Genomic DNA, 20188 nt, shown 5'->3' with positions numbered 1-20188 from the left:
GGTTTAATTAGTCTAGAAATTCTTCTCTTATCTGATGACCCCCCCCCACCCCACCCCATCCACCCCCACCCCCCGCACACTGCAACAACTTACAACCATAAACGCCCTGCAATCTGAAGACCAGTGGCCTCAGGAGACTGAGTTGCTACAAAGAAGCTGAAAGAGTTGGAAACGGTCATTTTATTGCATTAGAATAGCTCACTCGAGACTTGGCTAATGTAGTGCTAACCAAGTGCTAGTGAAGATAACAGTATGTGACTACGAAGTGAAATACAGTGAATTACTGTAATGTGCTGCAGTGACAAGACCTCTGGAAATGAGGTAACACAATAATGGTAGTAAACAACGATCCAGACTGCTTTCATTGAGGTTTCAAACCACTAATTAATATTACAGTACTATAGTTTTCCTTCAGTGGTGATGATTACTTGAGATGCAGTGCACAATCTAATCAGTCATCTCACCGAGTTGGTGTAGAATGAATTCTTCTCTGCATAACCACGAGTGTGGGGGCGGGGGGGGGTATGCACGCTGTGTGCTTGTCAAACATCAGAAGTGTTACGGTTCCATCTATTATAAATGCTACCTATATGTGGCCTGTTATTGTTTGACAGTAGCATGGCGTTGCTCTATTTCATAGTACATGAACAAACCCATTTATCCCTATCTGTCATTTCATAACTTGTGAGGTATCTGTCACTTCTGCTCCCATGGGAGTCCTGTTTGTAAGTTTATTTACTCTAATTGAGCTCTTTATGTAATTGACAGTTCATTCTGTCCTAATAAGTCATTTCCAAACTGCTTTTGATTGGATTTGCAAGAATTGGGGGCTTATATTAAGACATTTTTTCCAGCGTTGTAGGAAGAAATTTAGATATTTAAATGAGATGGAAACCTAAGCTGGAGGGAGCTTCTGTTATGTGGTCGACATGAAGTGATTTGTCAGGTTTATAATATAGCTCTGCCTCATAGCTGTTTATTTGTACTTGGTGAACTCAAAAGTTCAGGTGGACATGGTCTCATTTTCACTGTGTGGTCATTAGTCAGCTGGTTTAAGAGAATTAAGTTGGATCTTTTACTATTTTGGTGCAGAAAGTGTGCAGGTTTATGGAATCTGAATATACAACCAGGACCTGGACATACAGCACCTTGCTGTGCACTGATGGATGGTGTATTAGGTTTCAACCCTTTGTGTTTTCAGGCCTGCAGCAAGGCCCCAGGTTGTTTAACAATGGACTGATCAGAGGAGATAATAGTTCCTGATAACACTGCATGTTATGTTACTTATTTTCTGCATGTAGTTTTATAACTTTGCCTCACTTTAAAGGGCGTTTCATTGTCTGTAGGTTATCTGATGCTTTTGTTTCATAGGAATTAAAAGGGGGGGTTTGTGTGCTTTATGTGTAGGTACATTGTGGTGCATATTATTTATGATGCACATGCAAAACTTCAGTTTGTGTAGAGCACCTTCTTTTGAAGGACTAGCAGGAGTAAAATGAGATGAGGGGTTATTTTGGCGATGGAGATTAAGGCAGGGGCTTTTTGTCATTTGTGCGAGACAAGCCATTCATCCATCCAGTTCACAGCCAAAAAAAGGCTGGTCCCAGAAATTAGCAGTTTCAGCTCAGCAGCAAAGTCGTCGGGCTGTGAAGGCAGAGAGAAATTGACTAATTAGCAATGCGCACTAAAACTTGACGGTTCTCTCTATAACAGCGAGGGAAAGACTCGGTTTTTCTCCCCCTTTCTCTTTTCTTTCTTCCATAGATGTTTGAAATCGCAGTCATTTACGCTCGACAGTTTTTACAATAGCCTTGAGCCATAATTTTGCGAGTCTCTCCAGCATCCATACCCCTGCATGGTCTCTCTCCACCGGCCATGCACGACCGTTTCTCTCCCCAACCGTGGATTTCCTATTACTCTCGTTACGACTCACTGAGCCCCAGGCCCAAGGATAATGATGTGTTGTTTCTTGGTAGCATAATTTGTCACACGTATATTTCTTCTTCTTCTTCTCTTGCAGAAAGCACAGCTCCCTCTCACACACTCACACACTTCTTGTTAATTCAGAAGAACAAATGATCAACGTCAACAAATAACCTGAAATAGTGACTTTATGAGTTGGAATCAATGGTTATTTTGAGACACCACCGACCATAGACTTTAAAGGAAAGGACATTTCTTTAAAGGGAGAACAAAGGAAAATTCAAGTGAGATTATTTGGGAACCTGAAGCTTACTTTCTTTTTTTTGTCAAGAGCTTGAAGTCAGGTAAGTTTGGCTCCTTCTCAGGCAAGCTGCTCACATCATTTAGTTGTGACAGGCGCTTTTAGTGAATCTGGCGACAACGTTACAGCACGCTTGTGTCAAGTTTACACACATTACGCACGTAGAAATAGCTTTTTAGTGCGGGCTAAGAAACAACAGAGATGCATATTACATTGAACTTTACCGAAAGCTGCATTTCGCTGAATATTTTTCGATACTCACGTCCGCGCAACTCAGGTAGGCTAAACGCGAAACGCACCCGTACTGCTGCTTGGAGACAAACTAATTGCTTTTGTATGACTCCGTAAATCTGTGCGATGTGTAATGTCCTCATTGTGGGGGTGTGCAGCGGGACAGGAGAAAATGATAAGCTGAATGCTGCATGTTATCCGTCCACCGTAGCGGTTGTCTCTTTTTTCCTTATCCGACAACTTCAGCCGCGTTGCCGAGGGGGGAAAGCGCCGCAGCATCTCCGTATCCTCGTTTTGTTTTGACAGCGCCCTTCAAACACCAGCCTCCATTTAAACCGTCTTTTTTTTTTTTCTTTTTTTTTTTGTCTTGAGTTAAGAATGAATATGGGTGGCACGCTGTGGGAACTACTGCGTTTTTGTTTGTTGCTTTACGACCAGAGCTCAAAGTTGAAAGCGACTGAAGCCGAATTGGATGTCGATTCTCGCCGGCTGGCATGGCTTGACGGTTATTCCCCGCTGGATGGACGATTGGCGATCTGTTCAATAACTTATTCTAGAAACCGCTTCGTGTAAAAACAAAACAACAACAACAACAAAAAATAGTTGACCGATTGCATCCATATGGGCTGCGTGTGTTGTGCAAATAAATGACCTGAGGTAAATGGCTTGCATGGTTTATTTGTTGCCTAGGTGGCGTTCACAGTCAGGAAGTCATGTCCAGATCGGGTGATAGAACATCCACCTTTGACCCAACACACAGTGACACCCTGCTGCATGGGCTCAATCTCTTATGGAGGAAACAGCTTTTCTGTGATGTGACTCTCACTGCCCAGGGACAGCAGTTCCACTGCCACAAAGCTGTGCTGGCATCCTGCTCCCAGTATTTCAGGTCTCTCTTCTCCTCCCATAATGTAATCAACAATGAGGGAAGCAAAGGGGACCAGGGCAGCAGTGGGACCCCCTCATCCTCTCCTGATGACAAGCTGGTCAGCACCAGTGCCAGGCCCATCAATAACCTGGTACTCCAGGGCTGCTCCTCCATTGGACTACGATTAGTGCTGGAGTACCTGTATACTGCCAATGTTACTCTTTCCCTGGACACCGTGGAAGAGGTGCTGTCAGTCAGCAAGATCCTCAACATCCCCCAGATTACCAAGCTCAGCGTGCAGTTCCTCAATGACCAGATCTCCGTGCAGAACTACAAGCAGATCTGCAAGATCGCTGCGCTCCACGGACTGGACGAGACCAAGAAGCTGGCCAACAAGTACCTGGTGGAGGATGTGCTGCTGCTGAACTTTGAGGAGATGTGTGCCATGCTAGATGCTCTGCCACCCCCGGTGGAGTCAGAGCTGGCTCTCTTCCAGATGTCAGTCCTCTGGCTGGAGCATGACCGGGAGACTCGCATGCACTATGCACCGGACCTTATGAAGAGGCTCCGCTTTGCCCTTATACCTGCCCCAGAGCTGGTGGAGAGGGTGCAGTCTGTTGACTTCATGAGGAGTGACCCTGTGTGCCAGAAACTACTCCTGGATGCCATGAACTACCACTTGATGCCCTTCAGGCAGCACTGCAGGCAGACCCTGGCCAGCAGGTGAGGAAGACATACATAAACAGATAGAGACGCAAACAGAGAAACACAGACATTAATTCACACACACTTCAGTGAGCTATTTAAGAGTCCGATGTCTCCCAATTGTTCAATTGTTAAATATAAACAAATTACAGACTCAAGCATTGTGCACATTGTTATGTATTGGCCACACTGCCTGTGCAGTCTAGAGACGACGTAGGTGATCAGTCAGAGGTGTGAGGTCTGAGGCCCGGTCTGTTAGGATAATTCATCTAACAGAGTGACAGCTGTCAGGGGTCTTAATGCACTCTAAGTAATTCTGTAACTGTAATAATGTTACCTTATGTTTTACTGGGGGGAAACAAGTCTTTACTTCCTCACACATCTGTGTAATTGCTCTCTAATCAGTGTAGACAAGATGCAGCAATCTAGATGACGGTTATGCATTTGATTTGTAGAAACTCTCATGAATAAAATTTGAAATGCTGCAATTAAATTGTTGCCAGAATTACATGGTAACTGCATAACACTTGTGATCCAAGTACAATGTCATCCTGTTCCTGATGTTAAAATGAGTCATTAAGATTTTAGTGTATCTGAGTGGGCATTATATTTGGGAAAATTTAGCATTCATTTTCATTTAATGGCAATTGGCTGATGCTCCTTAAATTTAGTTTAGATGGATGTGGTCTAGACTACAGAGGCAGCGTAGTACAATATAGGCCAAGTTGCATGGCTTATTCTGTGTTTGTCCCGATCAGCACTTTAAGGAGCTGGTAGACGTTCATTGTCAGTAAGTTGAGTGATTGACACTGCTGTTGTCAGGTTTACAGAACTGACTGCAGTGAGACAGTCAAGGCTGATGTTTTTTTGTTTTGTTTTTTAATGGAGATGGCATCAGTATTCAGTTTCTAATATCCCTGTATAAAAATGTGATCAAAGTAAAACAAAACTATGAAATTTCCCCTGAAATAATCAGAATCATTATACACATATATCTATTCCCACATACGGACTTAAATGAGCAAGGAATCAGGAATCCTCATAATTAGTTTCACATGCCACTGTTTCTCTCCTCTCAATTAATCACCATTATCTATGTCCAGGGGCTCATTTGCATATGAATAACCCCAAAACACTTCCAAGTGGGCTGGTTTCAGGGAGAACATACCGAGACAACGGTGATTCAGCCAAGCGTAGAAAAGTAAAATATGAAAAAGGGGAAATAAGAGAAAAAAGGTGAATGGGTCTGAATATAAAGGCCAGCTCCTCTTAATGTTTTTACTGCATATTGTGATAAATTGGTGCATTTGTGTTGAAAACCATTTGGAGCCAGATAATGGTCATTAATGCACTGTAATGTGTGTGGCCATGGTGTTATAGATTATATACAAACAGCAAGAAATATGTCACAATTGGCTCAGAGATGTCACATGAATCACGTCGGGCCAATGAAATGGGGACATTGTATAGGCAGGTTTATGTACTCAATTGTGCTTTTAGCCTCCAGCATGGCACCCTGCAGGACAGTCGCCGCTTCACAGCTAATTGAAAGGATATCTTTAGAGCACAATAACCGTTCAATAACGGTTCAATAATCAAAAGCATACATACACCGCTGAGCAAATTCTTATAACAAATGTGGCCACATATTGCCTGATTAGTCGTCTCGAGTTCAGTAGCAGTGCTTGCACAATGAGCAGTTATTCATTAGATATTCTTTATTTCATTCATTGATTGAGTCATTCATGGAATTTGCATTTGCAAAGTGAAAAAAACTAAATCCAGGAAAGAGCTGTTAATATTATTAGAGTAATTGTATAAATTAAGGAATTAAAGATGTCCAGGGTTAGGTTGTGCTTATTTAGTGGGTTCTGGATGTTTTATTTCAAGGTTTAATACAATGTTTTCTTACAACTGCCCACATCTCCTCCTACCCCCCCACCCCACAATTTCAACATTGCAGAATCCGTTCCAATAAGAGGATGCTGTTACTGGTGGGTGGTTTGCCTCCTGGACCCGATCGTCTCCCCAGCAATTTGGTCCAGTACTATGACGACGAGAAAAAGACATGGAAGATCCTCACAAGTGAGTGACAAGGATTTTATTCATTTATTTATTTATATCATACCTGGGGCACCTCGTGTTTGTGGCTTTTACGACGAGAAATAGTTGTTCCTATGGATGACTTTAACACAGGTTAATTTCCACTGAAAACGAGGGGAAGGAGTTCCCTAAATCCTTCAGGTAATAATGCATCACTATCACTTTTAATATAAGTTTTTAATCAGAGCGTGACTTCACAGCACTGTGGAGCTTCATGCCCGGTTTCCCTTGTTTTGGCTGAAATATGCTGGCGGGATGCATGATGAGATTTACTTGAATCTAATGATCTACTGTGGCAGGGATAGAACAATAATGAATGACATTTTACCTCAATAGCTTTTAAATGTAGCTTTATCATTCAGTCACATCGATCAGTGCATAAGATTGAATTACCCCACACATGGTAATACAGCCTTCTGACCTGGTGCTGATTAGATGGTGGGTTTAAATAAGGAATACAGGAAGGAACAGCAAAAATAAAATAAAATTTATACCAAAGCATGGTTCATTATATTGATATTATGATATCATATTGAAAAGAAGTTCGTAATTTCCCAGGAAATGAGTTCTATAGAAAAAAGTAGATAGAGGACATATGTGAAGCCTCTGGGAATTTCCAAAGACATCCCTGCAGCACTCACCTCTGTAAAATGTGCACTAGGCTCTTCTCTCTCTGTTTGTCTTCCTTGACCTTTTAAGGATCACCACTATATTGTTGCCATATTGTAAAGGTCAGAAAAAGAGTTAATGGGAAACCACATTTCTCCTTTGCATCATCATTGCTGGACATATTGAGCTGTTGTCCTTTGTTTTGGTTGGGGTCACATCTCTGCAGCATCTCTTCATTCGTACATATTAGCCATAGGTCTGCTTTCTGTCATCCGTGCCCTGTGCAGTTTATATTTTATGTTATGGCACAGATTTTAATGAATCTTCATTATATTATACTCACCAGTAGTCTTGGACATGATTTCCTCCTCTGCTCAAACCATAACATCTCTTGGCAGCAGTCCGTTTTTTTTTTGTTTTTTTTTAGCTCACGTTTGTCCAAAGCTATCAGGGTTATTTTAATTTTATTTCAATTTTTATTTTTTTTTTAACAAAAGGAGGCATTCATACACAACAGCCTGAAGCTCAATGGCGTTTATATTGTCGTTTTCTCATTAAACTCACACTCATGGGTATAAACTGCAACAAGCAAAAGGTCAATAGGGATTTCCATCACTCAAAACTAAAAAGTTAACACTCAAATGGTCCGTGGCCAAGTGGAAGGACAAAACTGCAAAATCATCCCCTTAACACATCAGTGAGCATCTGATGTAGCCTCCACACAATGGATGTGGAATAGAAGATTATTAACATTCAATCATAACTTTTCAATGAGGCGAAACCTGAGAGGGACAGCCTTTGATTAAGACATTCATCAACACAATTTGGGGAAAAATCTGATCCCCCTCGTTGTGTCAGATATAGCCACCGCTCGCTGATTCCAGTGGAAAGTTTGCCATCTAGTGTACCCACAGCAGCGTGGACGAACACGAGACAAAGGCAGGCAGAGATTCGGCCTCGGTCATAGACTATTCTTTCTTCTTTAAACCAACCTGATATTAAAATCTCAGACTGGGGATGGGGACCTTGTCCGCAGCAGCACGGCCTAGAACAAAGGAATTCAGCTCAGTGGGATGCAATTGTAATGGTGTTAAAGGCACATCAGAGCTGGAGCAGCAGTGGTGCATTAGCTGTGGAGTCATTCAACCGACCCCGACTGTGCCTCTATGCAGAGGTTTCTGACTCCCTCTAGTGAGCCCTAGAGCTCACTGTAGACTGGAGTGATGGCGTCCATCTCATAGAGGACGTGCTCAGCCTGCCCTCCTATGGCTGTTAACCCCCATTTGGGTTAATGCAAGATTTAGGTGAGATGGTACAAATAAATAGATTCATTTGATACACTTTCTCAGATAATAATTCTCAGCAAATTCCAACACATTGCAGAAGGAAAATATTTTTCTTCATTGCTGATGAATATTACAGCGGTCTCTGTTATTATAGCCTGATAATTACTCCACCTGTATCACAAATGTTCCCAAATCCTCCCACAGCACTCCAGATACTACAGCCTGTGACATACTGTAAGGCAATAATCTTCTTTTCACATGGGTACGAGATGATTTTTAGAATGAGTACAAGTCACTAGACATCAAATAAGAAGCTGCCCATCCATGTCCTATATACTGCTGACTGAATGATAATGTAAATAGCATGTAAGGGAATTTGGCAGTCGTATGGCACTCGTCTTTGAGGTGCACTGAAGGCAGGCAACCTAATCCCCTCGTCTGAGATAAAGCTGTGTTTAGGGTATGTAGTATTAGTTCCTATCTGAGACTTCCCCTCCCATAGAGGACATGTCAGCCAGCTAGAGTGAGATTGCAGGGAGAGGCCAATTGGAAAGAAATGAGATTCAAGGCTGTCTAATTTTGCAGCAACTGTGATCCATCAGGCGGTGGGGAGGTGACAGTGGAAATGACTGATGGAGACAGACAGGTGGGCTTTAACATTTCACTGATTTGTGCTCAAAAGGCACCGGGCCTGAGATTTATTGAGTGAACACGATCATGTTCATTATGACTGTCACCTAAGACCATTTCTCTACATCTCAATGGGGTCACTTCAGCAAAAGAAGATGGAAGAGAAGAGGGGAGCTCAAAAACATGCACAAGGGAAAAATCTTCCAGGAGGGGTCCTGATGGAGCCGAGGGCTGTTTATACCGCACTGTGCTAATACTGGAGTATCAGGCTCCTAAGTTAATATTTATTGGACGTACTCCGTTTGTCGTGCTGGGAGACTTCAACGCTCATGTGGGCAATGACAGCGTGACCTGGAGGGGCGTGATTGGGAGGAACGGCCTGCCTGATCTGAACCCGAGTGGTGTTCAGTTATTGGACTTCTGTGCGAGTCGCAGTTTGTCCATAACTAACACCATGTTCGAACATAAGGTTGTTCATCGGTGCTCTTGGCACCATGACGGCCTAGGTCGTAGGTCGATGATTGACTTTGTAGTCGTATCATCTGACCTGCGACCGTATGTTCTGGACACTCGGGTAAAGAGAGGAGCAGAGCTGTCAACTGATCACCACCTGGTGGTGAGTTGGATCAGATGGCAGGGGAAGACGCCTCGCAGACCTGGTAGGCCCAAACGAGTAGTGAGGGTCTGCTGGGAACGCCTGGTGGAGGAACCTGTCAACATGGTCTTCAACTCCCACCTCCGGCAGAGCTTCAACCGCGTCCCGGGGGTGGTGGGGGACATTGAGTCCGAATGGGCCATGTTCCGCTCCGCCATTGTGGAGGCGGCTGTTGCAAGTTGCGGCTGCAAGGTCGCTGGTGCTGGTCGCGGCGGTAACCCCCGAACCTGCTGGTGGACACCGGAGGTGAGGGGAGCCGTCAGGCTGAAGAAGGAGGCCTACAGGGCATGGCTTGTCTGTGGGTCTCCTGAAGCAGCTGACCGGTACCGGATGGCCAGGCGGTCTGCGGCGAGGGCAGTCGCTGAGGCAAAAACTCGGGCGTGGGAGGAGTTCGGTGAGGCTATGGAAGAAGACTATCGATCGGCTCCGAAGAGATTCTGGCAAACCGTCCGGCGCCTCAGGGGTGGTAGGCGGCAACACGCTCACACTGTTCTCAGTGGGGGTGGTGAGCTGCTGACATCAACTGAGGATATAGTCGGGCGGTGGAAGGAATACTTTGAGGAGCTCCTCAATCCCACCAACACGTATTCCATAGAGGAAACGGAGCCGGAGGGCCTGGGGTTGGACCATCCAATCTCTGGGGCAGAAGTCGCCGAGGTAGTAAAACAACTCCGCGGCGGTGGAGCTCCGGGAGCGGATGAGATCCGCCCTGGGTATCTCAAGGCTCTGGATGTTGTAGGGCTGTCTTGGTTGACACGCCTCTGCAACATTGCGTGGACATCGGGGGCAGTACCTCTGGAGTGGCAGACCGGGGTGGTGGTCCCCATTTTTAAAAAGGGGGACCAGAGGGTGTGTTCCAACTATAGGGGGATCACACTCCTCAGCCTCCCTGGCAAGGTCTATGCCAGGGTGCTGGAAAAGAGGGTCCGGTCGATGGTTGAACCTCAGATCGAGGAGGAACAATGCGGTTTTCGTCCCGGACGTGGAACCATGGACCAGCTCTTTACCCTCACTAGGGTGCTGGAGGGGAAATGGGAGTTTGCCCAACCAGTCCACATGTGTTTTGTGGATCTGGAGAAGGCTTACGACCGTGTCCCCAGGAGCATCCTGTGGGGGGTGCTCCGGGAGTATGGGGTGGATGGCTCCTTACTAAGGGCCATTCAGTCCCTGTACCAAAGGAGTGCGAGTTTGGTCCGTGTAGCCGGTAGTAAGTCGGACCTGTTCCCAGTGAGGGTTGGACTCCGCCAGGGCTGCCCTTTGTCACCGGTTCTGTTCATAACTTTTATGGACAGAATTTCTAGGCGCAGCCGGGTGGGGGAGGGTGTTGTGTTCGGTGATCGGAGGATCCCGTCCCTGCTTTTTGCGGATGACGTGGTCCTCTTAGCTTCATCGAACAGCGACCTTCAGCTCCTGCTGGGGCGGTTCGCAGCCGAGTGTGAAGCGGCTGGGATGAAGATCAGCACCTCCAAGTCTGAGGCCATGGTCCTCAGTCGGAAAAGGGTGGATTGCCCACTCCGGGTCGGGGAGGAGGTCCTGCTTCAAGTGGAGGAGTTCAAGTATCTCGGGGTCTTGTTCACGAGTGAGGGTAAAAGGGAGCGAGAGATCGACAGGCGGATCGGAGCGGCATCTGCAGTGATGCGGATGCTTAACCGGTCGGTCGTGGTGAAGAGAGAGCTAAGCCGAAAGGCGAAGCTCTCAATTTACCGGTCGATCTACGTTCCAATCCTCACCTATGGTCATGAACTTTGGGTAATGACCGAAAGAACAAGATCACGAATACAAGCGGCCGAAATGAGTTTCCTTCGTAGGGTGGCCGGGCTCAGCCTTAGAGATAGGGTTAGGAGCTCGGACATACGGGAGGAGCTCAGAGTAGAACCGCTGCTCCTCCACGTCGAGAGGAGTCAGTTGAGGTGGCTAGGGCATCTGGTAAGGATGCCTCCCGGACGCCTCCCGGGAGAGGTGTTTCGGGCATGTCCCACCGGTAGGAGACCTCGAGGCCGACCCAGGACACGATGGAGGGATTATATCTCTCGTCTGGCCTGGGAACGCCTGGGGGTTCCTCCGGAGGAGCTGGCGGAAGTGGCTGGGGAGAGGGCTGTCTGGGCTTCCCTGCTGAAGCTGTTGCCCCCGCGACCCGGACCCGGATAAGCGGAAGACGACGACGACGACGTACTCCGTTTATTACTGGATGAGTCTTTGCTGTGGCATATTTTAATTGTGGATTTCAATTCTTCATTGTACTTTTTACAGTACTAACAGTTTAGTCCCCAAAACAGTAACCCACCTGGCTTATTAGATAAGATAAATAGACACTTGCCCGTAACTATGTTATTTTGATTGTTGAACAATCCGACAACTACTTTTTTTAATTAACTGGATAAATTGTTGAGTCTATTAAATGTCAGGAGGGAAACAGTGAAAAATGTCCATTAGAGTCCAAAACCTGAAGTTATTCAGTTTACTGTCACTTAAGAAAAACAGTATCCTGCTTGGACCATTGAATTCATATCAGTGATCAGTACAGCTGCCAGTACTTTACAATCGACTGTTAAATGAATGGAGAGATAGACGATGAGATTATGAGATCGATGTACAATATACAGTTAGCGCGTTGTGAAGAGGATATTGCAAATTACATCTGACTTGATGTGATTGTTTACTATGAACACTTCTGTCAAACTACTTAAATTCAGCATAGTGAGTTGACAAGTTACTGAATGAGTAGTCTCAGCAAACATCTGCTTTAATGGCTCATTATGCCTGTTGTGTTGAAAGATTTTCTAGTTGTTTTAGTAGTAGTAGTAGTAGTAGTAGTAGTTTAGAAGGCTTTATAGTTTGGTTAATTTAGGAAAAAGACACAAGATCCTCACATCTGTAATATTTTTAGTTAGTTTTGTAGGTACATTTCAGTTAGTTTTCATCTCAAGTCTTATTTCTTTTATTTCAGGTGAATTGTATTTTTTTTTTACACCTAAATTAAGTTTATTTCTACTTAACTATAGTCACACTACAAACACACATGTTCATTATTGTGTTTCTGTAAATTGGAACCTCATTTCATTGTGACCAACATCTACTGTACAGTAACACCGACAGTTACTGTAGATTAAACCAGCTTTATTTCAGCTGTGTTCAATGTCAAACTGATAAAGTTCTGCAGGTTCATGTTTTCCGCTGACTTTGTTTAATCATTAATTTACTTCATTTACCAATAAAAATTATGACATTTTATCTTTTAGCACAACAGTCCTAACATCAACTTATGTTAAAACTAACTTTAGAAAAACCAATTAAAGTCATTTATTTGCAATTCATGTAATTTAACATGAATCCACACAGAAACAGTGGGGTTTCTTCATTTATTGTTGTTGTTGTCTTTACAAAAACAAGTGTCACTGGTGTAGCATTTCATTTAAACCAGCACTTACTGTCTTTGTTGGTATTTTAAGCTAATTATTAATTATTTCTGATATATTTATTGAAAATAAGGATTAGTTTTATGGCTGTAGGTACTACTAGTATATCTCATGTTCATATAGATTTACCTTAATCGTGTATTTATAACATCTACAATCCATTTAAGAAAGTTTAAATAAAGAGTTTAGTGATGAATACGACCCACCGTGTACCTTCACACGACTGACACCTTTTGATTTGTGTCTTCTAGTAATGCCTTACAACAGCGCACATCACTGCGTGGTGGAGGTGGAGAACTTCCTGCTGCTGCTGGGTGGAGAGGATCAGTGGAACCCCAACGGTACAGTGACGGCACAAAATGCTCTCGTGATTCACACAACTGTCTTTTTTTCATTGTTTACTGAATGTAGAGAATGCTCTTTGCCAGAGTTTGCGTAAGTTCAAACCAATCAGAGTTAATGTAACCCTTTTGGATAGTTTCACACACTTATCCTAGAGCCAGATCAGCTCTGAGTGGACAAACAACACTCCCATCAACACTTGTCAATAACTGGCACGGAATAACAACGGTTGTTAACACTGAAATATTTGTGGTGTCAAAGTGTTGAGAGTGCTTTTTTGTGAAACGGTGGCAACACAGTGCGTTCGTAAGAAGCAAAGACTGTAAATGATCAATAATCTGCCTTTTTGTTTTTCTCACTAATACACAAGTACAGTAGAAATGTGACACGTTTGATGTGAGCGACAGTAAAAGTCAGTGATTACAAATATATGAAAACACTTAAAATCATCACGTGTGGGTGGTGAGTAATGAAAACGTGGGAGGGCCACAGTTGTGCATTTTATTGTATGCAACCAACAATTTTGCAAAGACTTCACTGGTCACTCAGTAAAGTCGTTTCAGTTTCGTTACTGATCTTGTTTTCTGTCTGTTTTGCAGGAAAGCACAGCACTAATTTTGTCAGCCGCTATGATCCCAGATTCAACAGCTGGATACAGTTGCCCCCAATGCAGGAGAGGTGAGCCTATTTTTAGTTTTGAATCTAGAAGCGACTGCCTGGTCTTGGAAAAGCAGCACTAATATTATTGACGTTACATCAGTGCTACCCTCTTTTTCACCTGCTCTAGCAATCTTCTCATTTAGCATTTCTTTCATTTGTCTTTTTGAAATCTATTAAGTATTTTTCTTTGGGGTAATTTGGGGGTATTTTCCAATAAATCATCTTCCACTGCAGCTCTTCATAGGAAACTGAAACCTTTGTGGTTATAATAAAAAACTATATATTTTTTTTTTCTGTGTAAGAACAGAAAAACAATCTACTGCTTTTATAAAGAACCCAACAACCCTGGCAGTGTGGGTATTTTATCATCAGAGCGTTGTTTTGACCATATCCTTAAAACTCAGCAATTTGAATATCATTTCTTAAACTCTCTCTGTGCATTCACTAACGTTTAACAACTACCATATCTATCTATTGTGCTGTGATGTTTAACTGGTAAATATCTAGGCCTTATGGGAAATGTTGTCCAGTAAACATAAATAATGAATACGTAACAACATCCTTATGTCCAAAACTAAGAAGTGCACATGAAGAAGAACAGAATTTTCATAAGGCTCCCTACAGACATGGTCACAGACATATACAAGTCTGTCATTACACAAGCCTAAAAACATGCACTCACAGCATGGAATTCCTTAACTTATTTCTTGTCCTGGGATCTTTTTTCCTGAATGATTTTCTTCTTGGATAGGAACTAAAGAAAAAATCTTGTCATGTCTGGTTTAATAATGTTGTCTGGTTGACGCTTCCTTCTCAGGAGAGCTAGTTTCTTTGCCTGTCGCCTGGAGAAGCACCTGTACGTAATTGGCGGCAGGAACGAGGCGGGCTACCTCTCCAGTGTGGAGTCCTACAACCTGGAGACGAACGAGTGGAACTATGTGTCGTCTCTGCCGCAGCCTCTGGCCGCCCATGCAGGAGCAGTGCACAACGGCAAGATCTACATATCAGGTCAGGAGGGATCACGAGTTTAGTTCAGTTACACTCATCATCCTGTTGTGTTTCTTTACAGGCTACAGACAGTTTGCAGTAGTTTTTTTATAAAGGGTAAATGATATTTATGTTTAAGGAAGATTAATACTGTAAATCTACTTAAATGACTTACGGCTTCTTCTGCCAAGCTGTGATCTGGCAGCTTAAAAAAAGATTGTTTCTTTCTAACTTCACACCTCCAGATGTTTTTTTCATTTTCAAATGTGTGGTTTTCATGCTCAACCAATGTTACATGGAGCATATTAAACCTTTATGTAGTATACACCGATCAGTCATAACGTTATGACCACCACCTGCCTAATATTGTGTAGACCTCCCTTTGGCCCTGTCCCACCAAGGCGTCGACTTCTGCAGGTCTAGTGGAGTCCATGCATGAAGGTCGTTTTTGCTTTTCATTCCTAAACCACTTATATTTTGTGGCAGTGCGTATAATCCTCCTGAAAGACTTATATCAGGGAATACCACTTCCCTCAAAGGGTAAATGTGGTCAGCAATCCTTAGGTAGGTGGAAAGGGGTGACCCAAAGTCTCCCAGTAGAACATTGCCTAAAGCATCACACTGCCTCTTCTGGCTTATGTTCCACAGATAAGGAACACAAATAAATCTGGCCATCTGCACTTTTTCTTCCATGGACCACTTTTGATAGGTACTTACTACTGCGGACAGGGAATACACAAGAGCTGCACTTTTGGAGATGCTCCGACCGAGTTGTCATTAAGAGACATCAAAATATGGTCTGTGTCAGAGTTGCTCCAATCCTTCCACTTGCCCATTTTTCACAACATTGAGGTCTAAATGGTTAATTGCTGCCGAATATACCCCACCCATTGACAGGAAACATGATAATCAGTGTAACCTGCCATAATGTTACGGCTGATTGATGTATATTTTTAATAAATGCAGAACTCCTCCTTCTTTCTAATAATATGATTAAATGTCTTTTTTTAATTCAGTTGTCACCAGTTAGGTTTTTTTAAGCTAAAAGCAGCTCGATATAACTTCAGTGTTAAGTCTATACTTTAATATTCCTTCCTTCCTGAAAACTGAAAATCTGAAATCCTATCTTTTGTTTTAGTGACATTTAAGTTGGCGAAACACTCATCACATCAATGCAGAAAGTCATCGACTGAAATCATCCTCTTCCAAAAAGCTGACTATCACTGAATCATCTGTACTCCAGTCATTACCATATACAAATAAAAGACTGGAACAAAGGCACCAACCTTGAGCCGAACCCATATTTCAATGGAGTGGTTCGCCATTAACTCTGACGCACTGCGATCTATTAGTTAGAAAAACAATATCGAAGCAGAAATGAAAGGTTGTTTTTAAAAAACAAACCAGCAGATTTTTGTGCACTAGATAGTATTAAATGAAATCTAAAAATTACTATTTACATGTTGTATCCCTTTTTTTTTTTTTTTAACCTTGTAATGTTTAGATCAACAAACAAATATGTTTCCTAACAAGGATAATTACACAGAGACATGTCAGCTAGCTTTACAGATAATCACGTATGCTCCCATGCAGTGTGCTGTATTTGGATACAGTATTAAAGGCAGAGTGCTGTTTGTCTGTTACAGGAGGAGTGCACAATGGCGAGTATGTGTCTTGGCTCTACTGTTATGACCCTATAATGGATGTGTGGGCAAGGAAACAGGATATGAACACAAAGCGGGCCATTCATGCTCTGGCTGGAATGAACGACCGCCTATATGCTATTGGTGGAAACCATTTGAAAGGTAAGCACTTGAGCATTTCAGGAACTGAACAGAAACCGGGGCAAGATTGATTACTTTTTTTTGTAAAACTGTTTGAAAAGCATGTTGCCATTATGAACAGGCAATGACCTTCATTACCCTGTGTAACCTATAGTTCCCGGTCTCTTTCAATGCTCAACATTCATTCAAAATGTGAGAGAACAAACGATATTGTGCATTTATATTTGAGCAGAAAAACTGAATACTGGCCTCTAAATGGGGAATATGAAAAAATGAGCTTGTGTGTTTTTATGTTTCATTTAAAAGACTACTAAATGCACTTGTTCAATTGGCTCCTCACTGCTTCACATTCATCACGTGATTTATTTTTTAAAAAGTGCCCTGAGATCTGTTACTGTATCTGTGTCTGTGTTTTCTCACGCTGAAGATTACTTACTGTTGGCGTGTCTTTGTCTGAAGGGTGGGTGTGAGTTATGGGTGAAAACAGAAGGCTTCAGATTTAATAAAACAGGCTTTAGAGTCCCTGAGAGATGAGAGGAAAAAATAACAAAATATCTTTTGGACTGATTTTGAGTGTCAATATTTCATTTGTTTTATTCCGTGATTAAATGAATGCGGAGGCTATCATGCTGCCAGCCAGCAAGTCTAAAATTAAACGTACAGTATCTGGGTGTGTGTGATATACTGCATTCAAAAGTGACTTCACATCTTGAGGATTACAGATCACTGTTGGTGGGGCTTCTTTTAAGAGAAGGGCCTGAAAGTATGTAGACTGTAGGCACAGGTCATACACAGGTGTCAACACTGTTTGTGTAATTACTCTCACTGCCAGAAGGGGGAGATAAACATCCAGCACTGCAGCTTTAAGTATTTATGACTACCTATACAACAGTAAAACAGGTCAAATAAAACAAATTAAAAAGCAAGAGCATCACCAAACAACAACAAATAGCATGTTCCTGAATCTGTAGCCTGGGATGGCAGGACAGTGTATACTGTGATAGACTCATTATTTTAAGATGTTTGCCTCCCTTTTTCTCACATAGGTTTCTCCCATCTAGATGTAATGTTGGTTGAGTGTTACGACCCAAAAGCTGACCAGTGGAACATCCTGCAGACACCCATACTGGAGGGTCGCAGTGGTCCAGGCTGCGCTGTTTTGGATGACAGCATTTTCCTCGTGGGGGGCTACAGCTGGAGCATGGTACTGATTATAGCATATATTCTCCTTTTTTGTTATCAGTCATGTCAGTCTGTGATTTTTTTTTAGTTGCTCAGTAACTTTTATTAAACATCTGGGTGCTGAAGTGTTACTCAAACGGGAAAAAATGTAGACTGTTTTCAATTATAGATAAATTGGCCCACTTTGTTATTTTCTTTACTGTACTTGCTGTTTTTGACTACATGCACATTTATAAAACCGAGCTTCTCCACAGCTTGGTTGGAAATCGAAACAGTCCTAAGAGCACTGACGAGAATTACTTCATTTTCTGTTTTATTTTTATTTTTTTTTACCTCAGGGGGCCTATAAGTCTTCGACCATCTGCTACAGCCCAGAGAAAGGAACATGGACAGAGTTGGAGGGAGAGGTAGCTGAGCCTTTGGCGGGCCCGGCCTGTTCCACCGTCATACTGCCCGTCTGCCTTCCTTTTAACAAATGACAACTAATGCAACCGACGTGCGGTAAGGGCAAGGAACAGCAGAGTGACTGGCGGGAGGACCAGCGATGAGCAAAACAGTTGTCATTGATTTTGTGACAAACCCTCCAGTCATATGCCGGGGGTGTGTATAAATTATTTTTTTACAGGTTTGACCAGAGCACTTTCGTTATTCTCTACTAATGGATTGAGAAAAAAAATTGTGTAACTCACGTATTTAAAGTCATCTGTGTTCTGAGAAATGGTCAGTCCCATATTTGATTTCATTTAAACGGGTAGTATAAGTGTTTTTGGCTTCTCTTCTATAGCACGCATAGTGTTGAGCTGAATTATAGCTTTTAAATCCATTGTATCTTGTATTCAGTAGCAGCATAATTCCAGCAAAAATGCAGTGTTGCTCCACCGACTGACGCTGAGAGAGGAAAGTTACGCCAGGGCTGGGTGAGTTACGTTAACTGTGATGGTCAAAGTGTATAAATATTCTTCATCACTTACGTTATTACTCATTGTTCTCTGGCTGGATTGTTCACTTATCTCTCCTTATCACCTGGTTAGATAATAATGCAACAGGTTTGTTGTGTTTCTCTGAAAATGAACATATTTGTGCGTCAAAAAAGGGACCTTTCCAGAAAACTTTTCCTAACCGGTGTCATTATTTAACTGATATCGTATGAAGAAAACTACACTGTAAAGAGCACAGGGGTCCATCACTCAAAAAGACAATTACACAGTGATCTCTGTCTCGATCACCCAGCACTAAGTTTTATCTGATTATCTTGATAATGTACACACAGACTGAAGTCGTGTTTCTGTATAACTTGTTGAGTTCCTTACAGGTTACCTGCTTGACTCAAAAATCTTTCCAAATGTTTGTGGCGTCTATTCTTCATGCTGCAGGCAACACAATTATTATTATTACCATTGATTTTGTTGATGTGACGCACTAAAATTAATTATACAATGATGGTACAATCAAATTGTAACTGCTGGCCAATGTATTTCTGGGTAGCATGTTTGGGTAAACGGATGTAGAGGACATTTGTGTCGTTTGTTCTCCTGTACAAGGTAACGTTAACCGGCCTGTTTATGAGGCCCCATAGCATTACCTTGATGATATTTTTATCTTTTAACGTATGAAAAACAAGCATACAGTGGTCTTTAATGCACTAATAGTGAACTTTTAATTCAGCAAACAAGGTTCACTGAAATGTAAATGAATTAATGTGCTGTGTTTGAAAAAAATAATATCTTCACTACAAATGAATCTAAAGTCCAGTCTTGTCTACGTTATTAGGTTCAAAAACTCGACTCTAAATATCGATGCAGTACCTGTTGAATTCTGTAAAAAAACAAAAAAAAAAATATTTGTTGATTTCATTCTTGTACATAATCGCCTGCAGTGAAACATTTTTGTGCACTCAACCTTGGATTTATTCTCAAATCCTGTTAATGTCCTTTGCATTTTAGAATATGAAAATAAAATGACTCTTGATGATTAAAATATCTTTTAGTTTGTGCCATTTCAATTTAGGGAACCCACCCGCTATCACCTGATGACTTTGCATTTGAACCCGATGGTCAGTGTTTTGGGGCTTCCGGATATCTGATCCAAGACTTCCTGTTCCATTGGCGGTCGTTGTTTACAGTCTGACTAGCAACTTGAGACACAAGGATGGAGTAGAGAGGCAACAGTTTACAACCTTTGTTTCAAGTATCTGCTGGTACAAACATGACAGAATGACTTTTACCTTAGAAACCAACCTGCAATGAAAAGCCTGCTCAAATGTGATTGGTCAATACTACTCAGAATACAAACGTAAACCACAAAGCTTGTAGTACCCAGATCATGTCCCTTGCCTTCAGATCCTGCATATTCACATACTGATATCTGTTTATAGAGATTAGTAATAATGAAGAGCTGAGTGGTTAAATGTGTCCCGTGACAATACTTCCCTTCCGCTTTATTGTAAAAGTATTCTTGCAGCCACTTGAAACACAAAACCCATCAAACTGAACTTGGAATACATAGA

The 20188-nt window shown here is 42.4% G+C and overlaps 1 protein-coding gene across 1 annotated transcript; it reads left to right on the top strand.

Moving 5' to 3' along the window:
- Nucleotides 1-3168: 3168 nt before the first annotated feature.
- Nucleotides 3169-19434, top strand: klhl14 (kelch-like family member 14; the record flags this gene model as incomplete). Its single annotated transcript, XM_084546120.1, has 8 exons — nt 3169-4046; nt 5992-6113; nt 12979-13068; nt 13669-13747; nt 14547-14737; nt 16363-16521; nt 17547-17704; nt 18021-19434. 8 exons carry the CDS (start codon nt 3169-3171, stop codon nt 18159-18161), a joined length of 1818 nt encoding a protein of 605 aa, XP_084402246.1. The 3' UTR covers nt 18162-19434.
- Between the last annotated feature and the right edge of the window lie 754 nt (nt 19435-20188).

Source organism: Chelon labrosus (genome assembly GCF_963514085.1).
Source record: "Chelon labrosus genome assembly, chromosome: 6".
In the NCBI taxonomy this organism is placed as follows: Eukaryota; Metazoa; Chordata; class Actinopteri; order Mugiliformes; family Mugilidae; genus Chelon; species Chelon labrosus.
This window is presented reverse-complemented; position numbering and strand designations above follow the sequence as displayed.